The 21,251-nt window shown below is 31.4% G+C and overlaps 5 protein-coding genes across 11 annotated transcripts; 4 read left to right on the plus strand and 1 right to left on the minus strand.

The window, feature by feature from the left end:
* Positions 1 to 277: 277 nt before the first annotated feature.
* LOC126854956 (uncharacterized) lies at positions 278 to 6,328 on the plus strand. 2 transcript variants are annotated; one of them, XM_050602164.1, is made up of 10 exons: positions 278 to 448; positions 621 to 725; positions 868 to 1,165; positions 1,298 to 1,451; positions 1,553 to 1,695; positions 1,825 to 2,024; positions 2,152 to 2,542; positions 2,634 to 2,870; positions 3,008 to 3,476; positions 6,291 to 6,328. In XM_050602164.1, the coding sequence occupies exons 2-9, from the start codon at positions 636 to 638 to the stop codon at positions 3,460 to 3,462; spliced, it is 1,968 nt and encodes a 655-aa protein (XP_050458121.1). In that variant the 5' UTR covers positions 278 to 448; positions 621 to 635; the 3' UTR covers positions 3,463 to 3,476; positions 6,291 to 6,328. The 2 variants fall into 2 exon arrangements, with proteins under 2 accessions (XP_050458121.1, XP_050458120.1); XM_050602163.1 differs by lacking the exon at positions 6,291 to 6,328 and having other exon boundaries at positions 3,008 to 5,614.
* Positions 5,754 to 9,193, minus strand: LOC126854966 (pleckstrin homology domain-containing family F member 2). Of its 2 annotated transcripts, none has more exons than XM_050602183.1 (8): positions 9,053 to 9,193; positions 8,487 to 8,551; positions 8,221 to 8,358; positions 8,057 to 8,120; positions 6,912 to 7,037; positions 6,703 to 6,809; positions 6,360 to 6,617; positions 5,754 to 6,091 (listed from the first exon to the last, which is right to left on the minus strand). In XM_050602183.1, exons 1-8 carry the CDS (start codon positions 9,066 to 9,068, stop codon positions 6,062 to 6,064), a joined length of 804 nt encoding a protein of 267 aa, XP_050458140.1. In that variant the 5' UTR covers positions 9,069 to 9,193; the 3' UTR covers positions 5,754 to 6,061. The 2 variants fall into 2 exon arrangements, with proteins under 2 accessions (XP_050458140.1, XP_050458141.1); XM_050602184.1 differs by lacking the exon at positions 9,053 to 9,193 and adding an exon at positions 8,857 to 9,040.
* A 291-nt stretch (positions 9,194 to 9,484) lies between these two features.
* Positions 9,485 to 10,531, plus strand: LOC126854967 (ribonuclease kappa). The gene is made up of 2 exons (XM_050602185.1): positions 9,485 to 9,762; positions 9,853 to 10,531. The coding sequence occupies exons 1-2, from the start codon at positions 9,694 to 9,696 to the stop codon at positions 10,075 to 10,077; spliced, it is 294 nt and encodes a 97-aa protein (XP_050458142.1). The 5' UTR covers positions 9,485 to 9,693; the 3' UTR covers positions 10,078 to 10,531.
* A 194-nt stretch (positions 10,532 to 10,725) lies between these two features.
* LOC126854960 (major facilitator superfamily domain-containing protein 12-like) lies at positions 10,726 to 15,198 on the plus strand. Of its 4 annotated transcripts, XM_050602176.1 has the most exons (9): positions 10,727 to 11,064; positions 11,191 to 11,537; positions 11,609 to 11,816; positions 11,946 to 12,154; positions 12,254 to 12,616; positions 12,723 to 12,879; positions 13,007 to 13,128; positions 13,221 to 13,361; positions 15,046 to 15,198. In XM_050602176.1, exons 2-8 carry the CDS (start codon positions 11,231 to 11,233, stop codon positions 13,316 to 13,318), a joined length of 1,464 nt encoding a protein of 487 aa, XP_050458133.1. In that variant the 5' UTR covers positions 10,727 to 11,064; positions 11,191 to 11,230; the 3' UTR covers positions 13,319 to 13,361; positions 15,046 to 15,198. The 4 variants fall into 4 exon arrangements, with proteins under 4 accessions (XP_050458134.1, XP_050458135.1, XP_050458133.1 ...); XM_050602177.1 differs by lacking the exon at positions 15,046 to 15,198 and having other exon boundaries at positions 10,726 to 11,069; positions 13,221 to 15,019; XM_050602178.1 differs by lacking the exon at positions 15,046 to 15,198 and having other exon boundaries at positions 10,726 to 10,955; positions 13,221 to 15,019.
* A 304-nt stretch (positions 15,199 to 15,502) lies between these two features.
* LOC126854954 (serologically defined colon cancer antigen 8 homolog) lies at positions 15,503 to 20,142 on the plus strand. 2 transcript variants are annotated; one of them, XR_007688171.1, is made up of 9 exons: positions 15,503 to 15,731; positions 16,177 to 16,314; positions 16,802 to 17,135; positions 17,205 to 17,988; positions 18,141 to 18,379; positions 18,462 to 18,570; positions 18,771 to 18,888; positions 19,133 to 19,501; positions 19,572 to 19,641. XR_007688171.1 is itself a non-coding variant. In XM_050602160.1 (9 exons), exons 1-9 carry the CDS (start codon positions 15,526 to 15,528, stop codon positions 20,072 to 20,074), a joined length of 2,508 nt encoding a protein of 835 aa, XP_050458117.1. In that variant the 5' UTR covers positions 15,503 to 15,525; the 3' UTR covers positions 20,075 to 20,142. The 2 variants fall into 2 exon arrangements, 1 of the variants encoding a protein (XP_050458117.1); XM_050602160.1 differs by having other exon boundaries at positions 19,425 to 19,501; positions 19,572 to 20,142.
* The last annotated feature ends 1,109 nt before the right edge of the window (positions 20,143 to 21,251 follow it).

Genomic DNA, 21,251 nt, shown 5'->3' on the forward strand with positions numbered 1-21,251 from the left:
ATACACGTATGTATAAAGCTTTTCAGCAAGAAAACACAGATAGAAGTCACGTTTTTATTTGACAGCTAATCATATGTTTTGTGCTATGTGTTTTTGCTGAAAAGCATATTCTATATATCAGTGTCAAAAAGTTTATCAAATATATTGATTGGCTCTTGGATAGAGAATTTTTAGAAACTTCTGGTAATAAGCAATCAGAGTGCATTTGTCAAAACTTGTGTCAGATGGAAAAATAATCTTAAAGTTTCCCATCTCGATTCAAGCGAAATACAACTGATGCTTTTGATAAATTCAAATGTTTATTAACTGAGTATGTATATTTTTTTCATGTGTTTTTTAACAATTCTCTCATCTCGTCGTGCCTTTTTCCTGTTCTTGAATTTCCGTGACTATCGAAGAATCGCATTACATTGTATGGGATTAATACTCTATTTGTATGATTATCGAGGTATTTGCATCGCGTTGTATATACGTTTTATTAACACATTACGAATTGTATTGATATTAATTATAATTACAATATAAATTTTGTACGATCAGTTATTTTTGTCATAAGCGAGAAAACTATATTAATATTAATTATAAAATTTATAACATATTTATCATATATATATGTACAGTTGTAGTATCGCAGAATGGCTATTAGCGCGTCCTTTCATCAAAATGTTCTTTTATTAAATCAATTGGTCCCGCCAAGTGATGATTTTAAGAAGGTTTTTCGCGAGGTAAGAATTTAATTTTTTTCTATTTTATGGAGATTTCTTCTTACTCTAAATATATTTTTTTACATTTACGTTTCTTTTTACATATGTTGATTTTATCAATTTTTATTGAGAGTGTAACAAATAATATATATATATATTACAGGGAATGTTCGATAAGCCAAATATTGCAGGATTTGTACAGGTTTCTCATTATCTGTTAATGGTATGTGATGCCGAGCGTTTTAGAAAACTAATTGAATGGCCAGTATTGTGCAAAAAGACAGAAGCAAAATATCGTAATGATGTCAAGGATTACTTGAATATTATTGCTGTGGAGAATCCTGAGATGGGATTTCCAAATATACTCGCTACATATCTGCATCATGCAAGCGGTACTAAGTTTATGCTTATAATGTGGAAATTATCTCAACTTGCGCTAAAGAGATATCTTGTGCGTAATGGTAAGTATTCTTGTATTATAAAATAATTAAAATTATTTTTGTTATACATACATACATAAATATGGATGTATGTATATATGTATATATTTTGCTTATTAGTCTCAATTTATTTATCACTTATTATTTTTTTAGGTGAACATGAAGTTACATCTGCACCGAAACCAGGTCCTGCAAGTGATTTAATTAGAACATACCTACAACAGTCCAAGGCGAGTGTAGCTTGTAATACATTGAGCCATCATAGAAATTGCATACAAATGGAAAAGGCAGTGAATTTTGCATTGGCGTAATACTTTTTTTTCTTATATATATATATATATATATATTCTATTAAGATGATCTGGTATAAAAAACTTTTTAAGTGGTTTGTTTTTCTTTTTACTTTAGAGAAGAGAAAGAACAACTGGCTAAAATTAAAACAGAATTATTTGACAAGAAACAGTCTGTGACGAAATACATAACTACAGCACCTGTTGCTACCTTCATAAAACAACGTTTGAATAATGTTGAAGATTCAGAGGTTATACAAAGTAAGGAATATTTATTACATTATTAAATATATACATATTTATTTTTATTGTGTACTTTGTGTGTCGAGGAATTTGAGAGTTAATTTATCTTATTGCAAAATTAATAAATATATATAATTTTTCTTTTAGTGTGGAAAAGTAGTTTAGATCAAAACATGCAATACATACAAAAACAGAATGCAATTTTGAAAGATCTGGAGAAAATATGCGAGTATATAAGTAACATAATAGTGAATCTATTGAGTGATGCAAAAATGCTAAATGGCAAACAGTTGGAAAAAATCAATTGCTCTTTGATATCAGAATTACCATTTCCACCTGACATTCAGGTAAGTCCAATTGTAAATAAATAGTTGCATCTTTCTTTTCTGCAATCAACAATCATAATTTATATTCATATACATACATACAACCAACCTAATAATGTATTATATCAATTTTGTTTCTTTTTTTCAGCACTGTCTTTATCATTTATATAATGATAACCAATTGATATATCACAATTTTATTCATCTGTACACTTTGATACTGTATCAAGTGTATCAATGTCTGAGGAAAGATGAATTAGTAGACTTATCGCAATGCCTATTTCAAGTAGAAGCAAGTGTAGATGATATGAAGTCCATGTACAATATATTCAATACTATTTTGACAAACATGAAAAATTCTATACAAGAGACACAAAATATCTTTTGTAAGGAAAATATGGATTACATGTCTGAAGAAAATGTATTACCTTTTGTAAATAGCGTGCTTCTCATGCCGTCGCCTCTTATCAAAATTAATACTAATTGCGCTGACGAAACAAATGATTTACAGAGATTATTGCAACTTACCCCGAGTGAAAGTAAGTTAACTACTTAGAAAATTATGTGTTGCAATTTTTCATTTATAAGAAATATTGTTATAGTTACTAATACAATATTCATTCTTTACAGTTGCCCATAAATCATTATTTTCGCGATATGTGCGGCACAAGAGGATCCATACCCCAGATTTGAGAACGAATTTATTCGTATCACGTATTAATATCGATAGCACTATGTCGTTAGATAATAACGACAAACGAAACTTGAATTTGCGTTTTGTAACGCCTAAAATGAATAAATTATCCAAAAGAGTAACAGGAAAATATTCTCGGTTATTTTCCACATACATGAATAAAAATATAAAAGGTTTGTAACAATCTTGTTTGAACTGTGTACAAATAATACTATTATCTTGTACCATATTTATATTAAAAAAAAATATATACATATAAAATTTTAAAATTATATATTAATAAATTAAAATTATTATAAAATTTAAACAGCCAATTCTAGCATGATTTCTCTACCATCTACTGTACAAGCCAATTCTTCTACCATTGCAAGTACAATAGGAGAGATGCCCAATATATCGGATTTTAATTTGGATACTATAGCAAGAGGTTATTTTAATCTGGGCGAAGAGTCTCTTACAATCCCTTGTATATCTACATCTACACAGTTTACTCCAATAAAACAGAATATATCGAGAGATATGTATCAAGAACAAACGAAAGACAAGTTCGATCACGAGTTTAAAGTAAATAAACTCAACCTGGATGACTTTACAGAAGTACAGTTTATGAATGATGAGAATCAAGGCACAGTCATAAAACATGAAAATAGTTCAAGAAGACGATCCATCAGCGACTTGGTGGAACGTTATAAGAAGTTGCTCGAGGTCAGCAGTTCTACTACAACAAAGTTTCAAAAAGAGTTAAAAAAACAAGAAGTCGAATAAAAGCAGAAACAAAGGTATTATAGATAAAAATCCAATATTAATAGTAGTACATATAATGTATAAATTAAATTTTCATTGAGATTTCCATCTAAAAATCTTTTGCAATAAATCGAAGAAATTTTTATTAATAAAAAAATATAATTGATAGAATATAACAATTTGAAAAAGAGTTTGCTTAGTTTATTAGTTGTTCATTAAAATCCACGAATAGCAAAGATTTTACATTTGGCATACAATATACAATGTTTCATATAGATAAGTAATTTAATTTATTTGTTTGAAAATATATGTGGCAGAATTCATTTGTTTTTAAAGATAGTTTTTGTATCGTTTTTATGAGGGAAAATGTGATTGATAAACGATAATATAATGTGCTTTATTAATAAATTATTTTTTTACTATGTTTTTTAACTATGATAAAAACTTTGCACAAAGAAAAATTAAATAGTTTATTTGGATAAATAGACACTGTAATATATCGTCTCCTTAAGGCTCCTATTTCTTTGCTGCACACTGAATTTTAAGATCCTTGAATAATATATGTATTTAATCAGAAGTGAAAAACATATTTTAAAATAATTTTTTTTTTTTTTCGGATATCGCCATTCGCGTTTGATAACATAAGTAATGAAATATACTAAAGAGAAATTATCTTTTGATTTATAATTTTAAAAGGGAGTAAATATCTTAATTGTCATCAAATTTATTTTTCTTGAAAATGTGAAATATGTGCAAATTACATTATATATTTGATCTTGATATGTAGTACAAGAAAGAAATCATATGATTCCTTCTTATAATTCAATATGAATGCAGATATGAGATATTAGGAATCTTAAAAAAGAACCTACAGTAGACATATATAGTTAATGCTAATATTTTCTATTTCACATAGTAAAGAGCGTACTGTATATTTTTTATAACATACATTGTATGTATGTATTTATATATTGTTACAGACATTATATATGAGTCACAAAGCAAATTATATTATTTTGTTATAAATAAAAATTATTATTACAAAGTAATTTTGTTGTATGAGTTAAAAAAAGAAGATAGTTTTCTTGTACATAACATACTTTTGTCGACTCAGTTATTTGATTTTCCAGATCAATATAATCTATAAATAAAGAATGGCATTTTTATTCACACATAAATTTAGAAATATATTTTTTATTTTGTCTATTGTGTGCTTATATATATGCTAAATAAACTGTATTGAGATTCTTGATATATGAGATAAACTATATATATTATATATATATATAATTTCTTTTTATTATGTGCCATGAAAAAATAATCATTTAGAGAGTTTAATATTTTATCAAATAACATTTTTAAATTTGTAATAATATAACATTTTTTATTCACAATTATTATATGTTTAGATTGCTATGTATATATGTTCTGTATTTGATAAGTAAAAATCTATACAATAAAAATTAGACATTGCATTTCAAAAATGCATTCTGCATGTTACAAGTGTTTTGTCACCTGCTTATATATCTGATGTTGCCTATCAATAATATAAAAAGGCACAATGTGGCATATATTCTTAATATACATACAATGAAAAAAGTTTATCTAATTACGATTGTTATTTTATTTGATCAATGTAAAAGTATTGACCAATTACAGACTTTTGCTGATTTCAATGCTGGCGCATTTCTGGTGCTTTAGAAGAGAAACTTTTTTTATTTTCGCAGTTATCTATATATATTCAGCATTTGTTATTCTTTGTTAATATAAATCGCGCAATATCTTCTATTTAAAACAAAGATTCATAATATGAATCAGATATATTCAGATGTATTCAACCATATATGCTTTGGGAATTTTAGTATAAATTTATATCATATTTGTAAATTTATATCATGTATAATTATCTTTGTTCAATGTATTTTGTAAATATTTTGTTTAGAAATATTTATAAGAATATTGTAAACTGTAAATTTTTATCTCAATAATTAAAAAAAGAGAGTAATTATTCTTATAGTTTTTAGGCTAAGTACAATTTCCAAAATACTCTATTATCTCTATTACAATGTTGAAAGATTTGAGATTCATAAGTTTTTCAAAAGAGAAACATTTTTTTATATATTTTATTGTGCTATAACTATGGCACAATTTATTGGAAAAATTTGATTCAGAATTAAATGTGTTAGAAATTTGTCCTCATAAGAAATTTGTTAAAGATTAATATTAGTAAGATTTTTATGATTAAATATTGTGTCTGTTAAGTTTAATAAATTATATATTAAGTCATTAAGGATCATAGACACTTTACCGAGCATTTTTCAATTATTTATTCAAACTTATGTTCTCAATTTACTAAATACAGATCTAATGTAAAAGCAATTAAAGTAGTCTATTCTTTTTTACAATTTTGACCTTAAATTAATTAAAATTGTAATGCAATAGAGCATTTATGAAATTGTATTGTGTGTGCATAAAAATTATAAGGAATGATTATCTTTTTTCTTGGTTCTTTTCTTTGAACTGTGTAATAGTTTAATATCATTGGCGCTTTTTTAAAAAATATCCTTTTATAAAATTTTTATATTTTTCTGATATTGTTTGATGTGATGTATAATCATCTTCATCGGCCGAGCGTCGAATAAAATTTAGGCTGCAAGAGAAAATAAACTCCTATATTACACATAATATATTGATTTTGTGAAATGTATGAATATTTCAAAAGATTATGTATATAATGTTTTATAGAAAAACTAATACTTTTATAATAATAGTATATAAATAATATAGAATAAAATAATAATTATAAGAGAACGAATAATTAAATGTACTTCAATTGTTTTTAATTTCAGATAAGTGATGCATATATTATGACAAATATTGATTTTTGTCAAAATTAAAATAAGGATTATTTTAATTACCTCATCATGATTTTCTTCCTTGTTTCCCTCATCGTCATCTCCAGAGCTATCCCCTCCCGAGCTATCAGCGGAATTACGTTGCTGATCTTTGTTATTTAAGCTATTCACAGTGGTTGTGGGTATAGCTTTGATTTTACTAGCGGCATCGTAACATTGTAAACAAACTCTGACGGCCTTTCCATTCCCCTGTCCAGGTAACAATAATTTTTTATTACTGCAGGGACCGCAAACTACCGCTCCGCATTGCCTACAGTGATGCTGAAATGGAGAACATAATTATTTCAATATATTTTCGATAATTTTATTTAAATTGAGTAAATTAATAAGAGTGTCTTGTAATTACCCGTCTGTTTAATACTGTGAACTGTGTCTTATTGCAGTGCATGCAAATTATAGCTTCATTATCTGGTACCCAGACTGCTGCGTGAATTTCGACAGGCTTTTTGCCACCTGTAGAGAAATAAAAAGCATTAAAAGAATCAATTGCATATCTATAGAATTTCGAGATTTATATTTTGCAGATATGTTTTTGGCAATTTAACTTTTACTTACTTTTTCTTAATAAATCTTCAATACATTTTGTGATATGTGCCATCCATTCTTGCTTCTCTGTTGCAGTAGCAGCATAAACAGCAAACGACTTTGTTACTGTTTTAATGAGCCACCCATTACGATATTCTATAAATAATGATCCAATACTATACTAACATTTTTTAAGTATGATCTCATTTGATTATTGATCTACATGTTATATAATGTAATTGAAGAGCTCTATTTATAATGATAAGACTGAAAAGAGGAAAATAGTAAACAGATATATCTATAACAAAAGTATAGTTAGATGATAATTCTCTATATACAATATTCTTTGTAATAAATATAAATTTAAAGACAAAAAATATATCTTATTAAAAAAAAATTTGAATAAATTTGCGAATTTGAATAAATTTTTTTTGTAGGACTTTATTGTTTTGAGAAAAATGGTTTCTCGGATTTTGTCAATGTATCATATGTTGTATTTATATGACATGTTTGATGTTATACACATAGTTTGATGAATTTGCTATGTATTATTATTTCCATTCATATTTATATAAATCACAAAAATATCATTCATTAAATTTTTGAGAAAATTAAATTCTTGAATTCTTTCCTCAATCCTTATCTATGAGGCTATGTAAAAGATTAACAAATAAAGCTTTAATTTTTCATGAAAATCTTATTCACTTAAAAGACAATAATTTCTAAAAAAAACTAAAATTTCAAGTAAGAGTTTATAAATCCTTACATAGAAGAACACAGTTATGCGTTCAATGAATATTATTTTTAGTAATTTATGTGTGTATTAGTAAAATAAAGCAAGTATAAAATTGAAATTTTTAATAGTTTAAAATCAGATTTCTTATGTTTTGTATGGAAGAAACTTGCACATATATTACAAAATATCAATTTATATATAGCAATTAACAAAATTGTTTAAAAAAATCATATTAAAAAAAATATATATATACAGTATATATATATATATATATATATATATATATATATATATATATATATATATATATAGAGGTATAATACAGATGTTGACACATTGTTGAGATATTTTAGATGTTTTTAAAATACTCTACAAATAACAGAGCAAAAAAACAAAAATCTTATACACACAAATGTATTAAATAGCATAATGTACTTACGACCCTCATCAGCTAGAGACTCTAATTTTACCTCTTCCAGTGGTATTATATGTTGCTTGTTATACTGTGAATAAATTGTTATTACTATTAACATTACTGCATAGTTTTATAATAGTTATATATATATATAACTATTGTTGCATTCTGTTGTAAAAAATACACACTTTTTTCTTATTAATCACGATATTTCCATAGACCAGTATATCGTTGAACAGAAAGAATTGCCTGGGTTTGGGTTTCTTCCTGCACATCTTCGTCAGGACACCTTCTCCCACCAAAACTCGGCCAGGTACCGCGAGTGGCTTTGAGAAAAGAGAAGGAATATTCATTAGTGAGTCATGTCGACATCACTCCAGCTAGCCGCAAACACTTATTTAAATAATTAAATATTAGTCAATTTATGCATGCGACTTATCAATTACACTCTCACCTGTCCCGAACTGCCAAAGCAGTTTTCGACCATCGCGATACGCCTAGCATTGGCCTCGCTGTTTACTGAAACATCAAAAGAGAGGGGGTGAACACAAATGTCGAACACACCCACAATCTCCCGAGCGAAAACGGTATATATATGTCATATATGTATAAGAATCATCTTAGCGTCAACTCCGTTCTTTTTAGCGACGCTTGTACATCCTTTTTTTTGGTTTTTCTTTCGCGAGCAACGACCTTGAAGTGCATATATGCATCTCTCCATTCGAAACACACGGAAAAAGTAACGCGAAAGAGAGAGAGAGAGAGCGCGGCTAAATAGAGCGAGATAATCGTCAACGCTAGTCGAAGCTGTCAAAAACACACACGGCCCACTTGATGATAGCTCGTGAAACCGTTATCCCCGAATCGCACGAATTTTACGGGGAAGACGAAGAAAAACGTGAGAAGATTCGTCGCCGGACGCGGGATCTTTCCACGGAGTCGTTCTCGGCCGCGGCATCCTCGTCTTTTTGTAAAATGCGCGATATTAATTAAATGCTAATAAGCGGAGCACGAACTAACCCAATCGGTCGACCATGATCCTCTGAATCAGGGCTGACAACAGCAGGAAGCATGAATCACGTTCATGTCTCCGCCGAGTTTCGCCGTTTATCCGCGCGACTCGCGCTTATCGAAAACTGACGTCTGATAGGCGGAAAGTTTATCTGCCCGTATCTCGTAGACAGAGAAAAAAATAAAAAATGAGAGAGAGAAAGAGAGAGCAATCATCTTCGGGTTGAGTTGCGTTCAAAAATCTACTTGTCAAATAAAATAGCTTTTGATTGACCAAACAGAATAGAGGAAGATTTGTTCCTTTATTCCGATTGGCCAATCGAGGTATAGTTTGACAAGTAGATTTTCGAACGCGACCAAGCACGCGAGTCTGTGTATTTTTATTTTATTTATGGTTATAGGAAACGATCTATCGATATCGCTCGAAATAAAACGCGATTCTAAAACTCTATCAATATCGTTACCGCTCGAACGTCACATGATTACGAACCCTCATCGCTCTGACGGATCGTTACAGACGATCGGACGAGTTTGTTTGACAGCGTTAAAGGACGTATTTTCGGCGAATTTTCGAGCGTTGGCGCGAAAAGCGGATGCATCGCTATTAGATTAAATCCAATTTCTCTGCACGGACGATCTTATCGGTGAGAATGAAGATCTGCGGACCCAAGTACGCTCTGTGCGGTCTAATATTGTCCGTTTGGGGCATATTTCAATTGGTAAGAGATAGATTACAGTCGCTTTCTTTTTTTATACAAGAGAGATCTCTCCAAACAGCCAAATCAATCTCTTTCTCTTCTCGTCCTTAGCTTCTCATGGGAGTCTTCTTCTATGTGCGGAGCGTAGCACTGGTAGAGGACCTCCCTCTGGAAACAGAGAAGTTCACCTCGCTGGAAAACTTTTACGACGTGGTGGATCGCGGTTACACGCAGAACGCGTACAACTGTTGGATCGCTGCGTGTATCTATGTTCTTACTTTTCTCTTTTCGGGGCATCAGTTCTACCTCAATTCCAGATCGTCTCTTAGCGTATAAGCCAATATCCAGTGGATGTTCAAGGATGCTGCAGAGCATCCAATTTGTAATTCTGTACAGCTGCAAAACAAGTATACTTCAAAGATTTAATTATAGCTGTATTAATTGTCATTGCATTATATAGCTATATAATTAAATTGTGTAATCCAAACGCAATATTTGCCTGTGGCAAAATGCTCGGCATTCGAATGTTTCTACAAGAACGACGAGGAGATATAATTTATCATAAATGTATATTAGCGACATTTCCACAGGTATCTGTACACACTATCATATATCAATATAACTGAAATATGGAGTAGACAAATTATGCAATTTGTAGGAGTTTCATGATTTGTTTTGCTTATCATATAGAGATAATATATTTCAGTCATTAAATTTTAATTCTACTTTATATTACATACATTATTAATATAATAATATATTTAATAAATTGTTCGATGAATAATAACAATGTTTCCCTGCTACCTTTCAATTACAATCTACAATGCAATGTTGCATGCTTGCAATTTTTTACTTTCCCAAAAAAAAAAAAAAATATATATATATATCTTGTTGGAAACATTTGTTTATTGAAAGATCTGCTTTTATAACATTTTTATTTTTTGTTTCTCTTATTTTCTTTACTCTTTTAAAAAAAAAGGAAACTTGTTTCAATAGAATAAAGGAAAGAAGTGCCTTTTTTTCTATAAATTAGCAGAGAGAAGTAAAATTGCGTGAAATTCGTTCACCTTTGATTATATTATCGTTCTTATCGACAGCGATAAAAAGCATGTGTCAAAATAAGTGTCACGTGATAGTCCAGATGACACAAGAATGAAGTCACACCAATATACAACATGGCACATATCATGAGGGAATGATTGATAAATTGATAGGTTAAGACTCTTGAATCTCTTTGATTTTGATATGTACCGAACGAACATATTTTTATCAAAATTTAATTAAGTGCAGCGTGTCAAATTACACATTTACCAGAATAACGAAGTAACGTATGACAGTCTTACGTTCTCTCTTTTCGTTAAATGATCCGGCGTTTACGTTTGAGTTATTGTTTTATGAGTCATACCATTGTTTTTTCATAAGAATAACGTGAAATATTTTTTATTACAGAGAAACTAGAGCTATTTATGCCTAATAACGATCTCCCACAATGGAACCTGGTACGAGTAGCCCGACAGATGATTACACGGAGATAATACGAAAACTTCCAGTTTACTTGAAATTAGCCTACGGCACGGGCCATGTACTAAATGACATTTGTGCTTCTATGTGGTTCACCTATCTGCTAGTGTTCTTTCATCTGGTTCTCGGATTCGATCCGACTTTGGCCGGCGCCGTGTTACTCATCGGTCAAGTAGCGGATGCCCTGGTCACTCCATTTGTCGGCTTTCAATCCGACAGGAATGATAACTTTTGGTTGTGCCGATATGGCAGGAGAAAAACGTGGCACTTGATAGGTATAATTCATACCCCCATATTATCCCATGCTTCTGCTTTACAATATTATAATAGTAAGTTTGATTTGCAGGCACCATTTGCGTACTACTAGGATTCCCATTTATATTTTCGCAATGCATCGGCTGTGAATATGCACATCAATATGCACAGTTAGTTTATTACGCTGCTTTTGTCGTGATCTTTCAATTTGGTTGGGCAGCAGTACAGATATCACACTTAGCCTTAGTCCCAGAGCTAACGCCTTCTGAACATGAGAGGACTGAACTCATAGCTATAAGGTAATTGTAAAAGAATCATCAAAGAAATAGAATATGTAGAATAATCAGTCGAATAATGAGTTCAATCAGAAGAAACATTGAATATACATATATAAATAAAGCCTTTATTTTTATCGTAACATTACATAGATTCACGTTTACCGTCTTCTCCAATGTTCTCGTTTACTGTATTATGTGGGGCGTACTACATGTAACGAGCGATGCGTATGATACTCAGATTGGACCTGGTGACATTCATAAATTTCAAAAAGTTATTTTAATTGGACTAGTAGTTGGACTTATAGCATCCATTATATTTCATGTTGTTGTTAAGGAAGGTGCTAATGGCGATGCTAATGGTAATGGAACGCAATTGAACGTTTTAATGTTGTGACATATATATTATTTGATAGTTGTCGGGAATTTTCAAAATTTTATAACAATGTTGAAATTTTTAGGTAGTTTTTTACATAGAAACGGCAGGACGGCATTAGTGCTATTGCGTGACTTTAGATTGTATCAGATAGCTTTTGTCTACATGCTTACACGATTATTCATCAATTTATGCCAGATTTATATGCCTTTGTATTTACATGAGTCACTGAATATGCCTGCTACTTCTCTGGCTTATATACCATTGACAATGTATCTGAGTAGTTTCTTGACATCCTTAATCATAGAGAGACTTAACACGAAATGGGGTCGAAAAATCGCGTATTCTATTGGCGCTTTACTCGCGATATCCGCTTGTATATGGATACAATTCGGCAATGATGATACATACACCAAATATCAGATCTATGCTGTTGCTGTATTGTTAGGTAAATAAAGCACAAGCTTGATATATACATAATGCGATATTAAGTCTTATAAGCTTAAAAAATTTAAAATTAACTTGCTAATTTAATTTTTCGTCATATGTTGCAGGTTCTGCTGGCGCAATAATGTTGGTGACCAGTCTCGGTATTACTTCGGATCTGATAGGGAGAAATACCGAGAGCGGTGCCTTTGCCTATGGAATTATGAGTTTTACAGATAAGTTAAGTAATGGTCTAGTGGTTATGCTCATTCAGTATTTGGTGAAGTAAGTAAGAATGTTTAATATTAGTAAGAATGTTTCGAGAATATATTTCTCAAATTCTTCTCTCTCTCTATTTTATTATCCAAGAAATCGCAATTTGAAAGAAGTATCACTTATGCTTGTCTTTCAGACACTTGTCATCTGGTTATGCCAGTTATTATTATAGAAATATTCTTACATATGTTTGCGGTGTGTCCGCGGCCTCCGCTATGTTGATGATTTTATATATTAAACCATTCTCGCGTGATATGGGTACGTTTAAGATGCGCATATTCATGCGTCATATAATAATGAAACTTATAAAATTTCAATATTTCATCATTAAATGTGAAAAATTATTTTAGTCTTCGATACTTTACACAACGAAGAGGACGAGAGTTTTATAGAAACTCCAAATCCGATCGACGGAAACTCGGACCAGCAACTGCAAACTAATACATAATGTATGCCGATATATAGTTTGCAAATATTTTAGCACAAAATGTGTAAGATACAAAAATATATTGATATTTATTTAAAAAAAAAAAAAAAAAAGCAATATATATGCTATGCGCGCGCTATGATATGTGATATGTATTGAGAGCGAATTATCTTTTTTATTCGAGATATACGATTGATATTATCGTTGATATTAATATCATTTAATATATTTTAATGATGTTATTATAATATTTATTTCTTCTGTTCTATTTAATGCATTTATTGTAATGCGAGATTAATGTAAACAACTTTTTGAATTAAATATTTTAAATTTTAAATTTAAGTACATTATATTTTATGTGAAGAATCATAATGTGGATAACATTAGTATTACTTTCATAACTCTAATGCAATTGTCATCTATGCACACATATTACATTCAAAAGATATATACACTTGTTATTTACGTATATTGCATATATATTGCATTTCATTATGCAAGCGTAAAAGCATGCAGAAGTCCCAAGTGTTATTATTTGATTATTGATTATTTCAATCTGAAATTATCTCTTTCGTGTTTTCTCATTTCTCTTTTGTCTCTTATATTCTTGATTTCATCTTGTATCGAGATATTTTATTTTTACTATGAAAATAAGTCATTATTATTGTATAACTCAAAAATAGTAAAACAAATGAATTAATAAGCATTCTAGATCTATAGCTAAATTCGAAAAAAAATCTGTAAAGAATTTGTTATCAAAATTTATTTGCAAATGGGTTATCAAATTCGATGCATAATTTGATATTGTCATCTTACAAAAATATAACAGAATTTAACAAGATGTAAGAGAGAAATGAAAAACTTGCGACACATTCTGACGCGACGAAAACTAAACAGAATTTATGATTTAATCGATTTCACGATCAATTTCTCCCATCTTATTGCAAGATAATGAGATAACGCGATATTAAATATGAATGCGTAATTCATTCTACCGCAATTCTTGCTCCAATCTGCTGCCAATTTTCCCTTCCGAACGGGTTTCCACTTTAGTGTGATGGAGGGACTTATAATTGTATTCAAAGGTTCATCTGCTCAGAGATGAACTTTTGGATGCGACTAAGAGGAACCCTCCAAGCCAAGGCGTTAGCAACCGTGCCGAAGGCTACGTAGCGCAAGAAAAGTTGCGTCGTGAGCAGTGCCTCTTAGATACCTGGACCGAGCAGTCCTAAAGCTTAGAGAACAAAAAGAGAGTGATGATGAAATCGAGAATGAGGAGACAAATTGATCAAGATGATCGATTTTTCATTAAAATAAACCTGCACGAAGCGCCTCGATTATTTTAATCAGAAGAATGGCTGCAGGGATATTATCATCACGTACTATTTCTTTGGCTGTTTAAAGACAAGATTAGATACAGATAGATACTATTACAGATAGATTAAATATTTATAAAATAAATTTATCGCAATATTTTTCATATCTTCGTCTGTATTTTTGTATTTTTTTTTTATAAATATATATATTTTGCATATCTTTTATATTTTTTCATATCTTTACTGTCTGTATTTTTATATTTTTTTTTTTAATATTTACACATTAATCTCATTTTTCGCTCACTTGTAAAAAAGACCGCCTTATTTTTACTTAGAAATAAATAAATAAAGAAGTTTTAAAACTGCGATATAATCTGATAGATAACAATAATCTTTAGTAAATGTTTAAATATATTTTTTTTAATTTTTCAGCTGTGAATCATTCTATTTTAAATGTGATCTCTAAATGGAAGCTTGCTTTTCGCACACTATCATCGTTGTGGTCGTTGCGGTCGTTGCGGTCATTGCGCACTGTTTGATCATTCTGTTTCCATAGGAATTCTACAATGAGACATGAAAAATGTCAGGAGGCGATAGCGCCGACGTTCGCTCTTTTTGTCTACCGTAGGTATGCTTTATCGTCGAAGATATGCTGGCTACTGACTAATATAAGTCACGGAATATACGTATCGGTGGTGGTACGGCGACGGTACGGTATCACCTTGCCCCTCTCCGAAGGTCGGACGGTACCATCGCACGCGAGCCACCGCCAGGCTCTTCCAGTTACTACATGCAATGTTGAAGCACGCCGTTCGATTTTCTTCTCCCGACCGGGAGGAGCGTATCATCGATTGGCGAGCGTTCTTCAAGTGAGGAGCCGGAAGTGCCTCACTGAGGCAGAACGCGCTCAGAATGCTGGCGGCGAACACTGCTTACGGTCGCCGTGAATATCACCCTTTCGTAGCCGGCAGTTCGACGAGTATCGCGACCTTTGGCAACGCGGGTACAACGCGCCCGAAATTCTTCCCGAGGTTCATCAGCCGGTTGAAAACGTCACCCGATATAAGCAACTACGCGGATCCGGCGTGCGTCGCACGGATGAAGCGATTAAAGAATAGGTGAAATTAATTAATTTATTTTTATTCTCATTTATTAATGGAAGAACATCTCTTTATGTGCATACATGTAGTATTTTTCTTTATTTCTTAATAAATAAAAGAAACGAGCGAATTTTGTAAATTACGTAACAATAATATATTTTATATATATATATAAGAAGAATAAGAATAAATTTATGAATGCGAAAAATTATATATATAATAGAGTGAAATAAAAAACTAATCAAAAATAGTTTTAAAAAGATCGTGAGCAAAAAAATCATAATTTAAATAATACTGATTTTCTTCATTGAATTTCCAAAATATCGAGACCGAATTCGACACATTTTTTAAAATAAACTGAAATATTATTTCGATTAATATCCTGCTGCCAATTTATTATTTTTATTTAAAATTTATTTTGCTCTATATATTTGATTGAGCGATAGAAACGATTATATTCTAGAAAAACAAATGGAGCTACAAAGATGGATCTAAATAAGAAGAAGCCGGCGGATTATATGGAATTTGCATATAGAGAAGCTATCTCGAAACTAAAATATTTATTGGCTGAATCTTACGCGCCAACAGGAATATCTGGAATGTGAGTTGATGAAGAGAACAATAACGCCAACAAACAATTAAATAATTACACATAATCGATGCCACAAATAGAATTGAACGAGAAGATAAAATAAGTTTATGTATAAATTTTCATACGAAATAAAATTCAGAAATCAGATTGCAAGCAACAGATTGTAATCAACCCTATATTTATATTATTTATGTAAATATTTAAAAATGTGTCTTATAAAATTAAGGAAGATTTTAAATTTGAATTGTGTACAGATTATTTAATTGCAGTAATTATTATTTAATTTGTACATGTATGAATAATCTTAGATATATATATATCGTTATTTAATATATCATGTGTTTCTTAGAAATGTCGTCTATATACAAAATTATATCTTTTATATATATATATATATATATATATATATATATATATATATATATATAAAACATATAACATACATATAAACAGTAAGGTATATATGATAAAAGGATAACACACAATTTTTCTACAGAAAACCACAAAGTATTCGGAGCATGTACAAAAGCAGTAACCCGCGAATTAGCGAGTCCGGAGAAGACACGGATGATCAGAGCATGATCAGCGATAGTTTTCCGAGGAAAAATCTGCGTGGAAATACGGTTTCAAATACTTTTCCTCCTCTTTCGAAGAGTCTTCAGCCATCGAAAGCGTATAGCAATATAGCGTTATCAAAGGCAGATCTCCAATCCATTCCGCCAGAGTTAACGTCATTTATCGAACGGCAGGAAGACTATATCGAGCAGTTGGAACGAGAATCTCAGTATTGCAGAGACGAACTGATCAATTTGCTAAGCAAAGTTCGCGAGGTAAATAGGATCACAATGCAATTTAAGACTAGAGAAATAATTGCGGTAAAACTTGATGATTTTTCGTAGGTCGTAGCTGAAAACGAAGCATTGCATAACAGGAATCAAACTGCATTATCTAAGTGCGCTCTGCAGAATCACAAGGATCATTGTACCGGTCAGGCGGATCAAGAGTGTCGCAAGCAGGACACGAGCGATCATCATGTCGATAACTTGGAAAGCAAACGAGAAAAATTTCTGGAAGGGCCCAGCATAATGTTTGAATCGAGAATCAGTGAATTGGAGGCGCAGTTGACGCAGGCAAAACTGGAATTGCGAAAGGCACAGGAGGAAAATCAAGCAAATTTAAAACGTTTGTCCGAGACTAGCTCGAATGAGGGCAGCATCGAATTGAAAGTCGAATTAGACAAGGCTCTACGCGCCAAATACGAGGCCGAGATGAAGCTGGAGGAACTACAAAAATTGTTGTCAGCCGCGAAAGATAAAGAGACTGAGGCGATGCAAAAAGCGAAACGATCTGTGGACGAAAGACAACAGATTGAGTTCGAGAGGAGTCAAAGTGAAATGGAGATTCGGAGACTGAAGGACGAGCTGGAAAGGCAACACGAGAAGTTACGGGAGGCCGCCCAAGAAGCGAATAGACGTATAACCGAGGAAAGGCAACATATAGAACGTCGATACAATCAGCAAATCGAGCAATTCACTGCTGATATCGCGTCCCATTGGGAAACCGCTAATAAAGCGCAATTGGAATCTGAAAAACTGCGACGAGAGATTAACGAGTTAAAACGAGAATTATCTCAGAAACAAACCACCATTGATAATCTGAAAAAAGAGTTGCAAAATAAGATCTGTAAGTTTTATACGCTTTTCATAATGATAATTTATAAATAATTTATAAATGTTAATAATAAATGTTGAAAGCACACTGCATATTTACACATAAAAGATCTAATTATTTGTACAAGATTACATATATAAAAAAAATATTTTTATTTTGTTCAGCTACTTTGCAAAGCGATCTTAATCAGGCATTAAGCGAGAAAGACGCGGCGGAGCAAGAAATTTTAACAAGCAAATTGGCAGCTGAACGAAATGAAAGACAAGCTCGTCAAGAACAGAATAGATTGCAGGCAGAGATAAATTCGTACAAGCAACGTCTGGAAAGAGCGGATGCAGATCTCGTACATTGCAGACGAGAAAATCTAAGACTGATGGAGCAAATAGCGTCTTTGGAAAAAGAGGTAAATATATGTCTTTTGTAGATTGATTATAAAAAGTTTTAATAAAATGCGATATTTTAAAGTAAATTTCTTATATTTTCAGATCAATATGAATAAGATTGTACGTTCCGAAGATCATAAAGAGATTACACCTAGATTGGAAAATGAAAAGGAATTGACTTCAATGATAATGGACATGGGGACTAAGCATGGTAAGATATCGCCCTATATATGCCTATGTTAGGTATATTGTCCGTGAAGGGTGTTACTATTGACATGATTTTGACTTAAGAGTGATATCTCTCTATGTGTGTGAGAAATCGGCATGCTGACACTATGCCTAGCATAGGCGGAGATTGAGATTAGTCGATTAACCTCGCAACAAGCTGATCAGGCAACATAAATTTCACAGCTGCCACGGTGGCGGGCCTAGAAGAAGCTTTGAATAGTCAAGCCACGCTCGTCTCGAGACTGACTGCCGAATGCCAATCTCTCACACAGCGTTTGGAAGCTAACAATCTTAAACACAAGTATATTCTCAGTTCGACTTGCGAAACTCAAAAATATATAATTCACTTCAACTTCAAACATCTATCTAATTTATTTGGTTTCGCGATTAATTAAATTGATCCTCCCTATGAAACAGCACATGTTGATCTGTAGCCTATCAATCATTCTTACGCGAACGCGTGTAAATATTATATATGCTAATTATAGTTTATAAGAATGCACTACTTCTCACGATATATATCTGGGGCTATTCTGTGTTGACAGAGGGAATCGTTGAGAGAGACGTGACAACAGTTGGGCAAACCGCTTCGCCTTCGAGCAAGAAACGTACCGTTAAGGTTGATCTAAAAGTAAAAGTAATTCCAAAAAAGAAGTCAGATACTTCCAAAACGACTCTATCAGCACAGTAATAGCGACGTGTATCCTAAAATGAAATGAGAATTATATACTACGCTCGATGTGACTTTCATTTTTCGTTAACAGTTAAACGTAATATTTTTAATCCCATATCTCATCTCTCTCTCTTTCCATTAATCCATTTACACGTTTATCTCAGGGAAGAAATGGCCGACCTACAAAACAACATAGAACACTTGTCAAATAAGATACAAGGCAGTTTTGCAAGTCATGAAGGTAATGACTTTTATTTATTGTATATAATCGAGACGCACGAACACGTTAAATAACAGCGATTACTTTCTAGGAGGAACTCTTATGGAAATTAACGATAATATTGGAACTTTTCATTATAACACAATGGATTCAGCAGCCCCGTCGCATGTAAAGGAATTACCAGTCGGTGCTCAAACGATTCAACAGGAATATGATACCGCGAGCGATCAACATGTAGAAGTGAACGCGCCAAAGGAAAACGATCAATCGACGAATGACTTGTACGACTCGTCGGGCGATCAAAGATATATTATGGAAAACAATTTTGCGCCGAATGCAATGGAAACTATGGATCAGCAAGTGTATCAACAGGAAGAAGCGGGTCACAGTAATGAGGAGTATATAGCGGACGATTCAAATATGGATGCTTATATGGTGGAGCAAGAACATAATCAATATAATGATTACAGTCCCTCACAGTACCAAGAAGGACAGTATGTTAACGGCGAACAGTTCAATGTAATAGCGGAGCAGATGGACAATAATCAGACTGTCTCCGATGTAGCCAGATCAAATACTGAAGCTTTACACTAACTTTATATTAACGATATACGCGCATATACATACATATATAAATATAATCCGAAGAATCTCTGTATTAATTACTTTCAGATTCTCTGTTTATTTCCCTTTTTGCTACTTTTCCATTACTCACATTTGCTACCATATTAAATTTAAAAACAAAAGATATTGTGCATTCAGAACATAGTATCTTTCATATATCTTTAAATATAAAATAAGAATAAATTGAGTACAAAGATTTGAACAAGATGTAAAAATATAGAGGATATATATATATATATATATATATATATATATATATATATATATATATATAATCTTTTATTTGTATCTCTCTCTAAAGAAAGAAAGAAAGTAATTATATAAGTATTCAATTATGCAAACTGATTGTTCAAAAAATGTCATTGCATGTGAAAAGAGGAATTATATATACTTTTACTCTTTTTATCATCAAAGTATATTACATGGACATGGAAGCTGTTTGATCTATTACTATGTCTATAATATTTTCTATCTTTCATTACTTACAAATTTTAAGATATTCATGTGATTATATAGGAAATGTGAATAGAGAGAGAGAGTAACACAAGAAGGAACATGATAATTGCTAAGGAATCTGGAAGTAACCAATATAGGGATTTTTGATAATGTGCATGAATAAACATAATATATAAACATAAAAAATATAGGATAATGCACAAACCGATCGAACCGATAAAACTTCTTGAATTATTCTCATATCCCTCTCATATAGTCCATCCCCAAAATACAAAATTTATGAAGCAGGTTTCGCTGTAATGTTATAACTTCACATATTTAAGATTGTATAATATATATTTTGTATAATAATATTTATTTCCTTAGCATATAAACTTACCATAATTTCTTTTTTTGAATAAATGCTTAGATTGTCGCTTTAAAAGCGTATTCGTACACAAAATGTTTAGCAGCCTCAAAACAATCGATTATTTCATTTCTTTTAGATGCTTAATATGCGAATACACTAGGAAGTAATGTTAATCTTTATTAAGAATTAATTTATTAACGTGACTTTATATGAATTGTGTTATTCTTTTTTATTTTTTAGCAAATTCCTCCATGGGGCGTGGAATCACCCATGTTTTCTTATAAACTGTCAAAACTGACAGCTGCATCAACAGTCACGATGCACGCAACATCTAGATAGGAC

Source organism: Cataglyphis hispanica, chromosome 15 (assembly GCF_021464435.1).
Source record: "Cataglyphis hispanica isolate Lineage 1 chromosome 15, ULB_Chis1_1.0, whole genome shotgun sequence".
Lineage (NCBI taxonomy): Eukaryota > Metazoa > Arthropoda > Insecta > Hymenoptera > Formicidae > Cataglyphis > Cataglyphis hispanica.

Excerpts from the sequence above, each read along its gene's own strand:
- LOC126854956 (XM_050602164.1), top strand. The coding sequence starts at position 636 with ATGGCTATTAGCGCGTCCTTTCATCAAAATGTTCTTTTATTAAATCAA. Across the intron at positions 2,025-2,151 it reads CATTTCCACCTGACATTCAG|CACTGTCTTTATCATTTATA; the intron begins GTAAGTCCAATT and ends TCTTTTTTTCAG. Across the intron at positions 2,871-3,007 it reads CATGAATAAAAATATAAAAG|CCAATTCTAGCATGATTTCT; the intron begins GTTTGTAACAAT and ends AAATTTAAACAG.
- LOC126854960 (XM_050602177.1), top strand. The coding sequence starts at position 11,231 with ATGGAACCTGGTACGAGTAGCCCGACAGATGATTACACGGAGATAATA. Across the intron at positions 12,155-12,253 it reads TGCTAATGGCGATGCTAATG|GTAGTTTTTTACATAGAAAC; the intron begins GTAATGGAACGC and ends TGAAATTTTTAG. Across the intron at positions 12,617-12,722 it reads TGCTGTTGCTGTATTGTTAG|GTTCTGCTGGCGCAATAATG; the intron begins GTAAATAAAGCA and ends CATATGTTGCAG.
- LOC126854954 (XM_050602160.1), top strand. The coding sequence starts at position 15,526 with ATGCTGGCGGCGAACACTGCTTACGGTCGCCGTGAATATCACCCTTTC. Across the intron at positions 18,889-19,424 it reads GCTAACAATCTTAAACACAA|GGAAGAAATGGCCGACCTAC; the intron begins GTATATTCTCAG and ends CGTTTATCTCAG. Across the intron at positions 19,502-19,571 it reads CAGTTTTGCAAGTCATGAAG|GAGGAACTCTTATGGAAATT; the intron begins GTAATGACTTTT and ends ATTACTTTCTAG.
- LOC126854966 (XM_050602183.1), bottom strand. Across the intron at positions 8,359-8,486 it reads GCTTTGGCAGTTCGGGACAG|CCACTCGCGGTACCTGGCCG; the intron begins GTGAGAGTGTAA and ends CTTTTCTCAAAG. Across the intron at positions 7,038-8,056 it reads GTCTCTAGCTGATGAGGGTC|AATATCGTAATGGGTGGCTC; the intron begins GTAAGTACATTA and ends CATTATTTATAG.
- LOC126854967 (XM_050602185.1), top strand. The coding sequence starts at position 9,694 with ATGAAGATCTGCGGACCCAAGTACGCTCTGTGCGGTCTAATATTGTCC. Across the intron at positions 9,763-9,852 it reads TTTGGGGCATATTTCAATTG|CTTCTCATGGGAGTCTTCTT; the intron begins GTAAGAGATAGA and ends TCTCGTCCTTAG.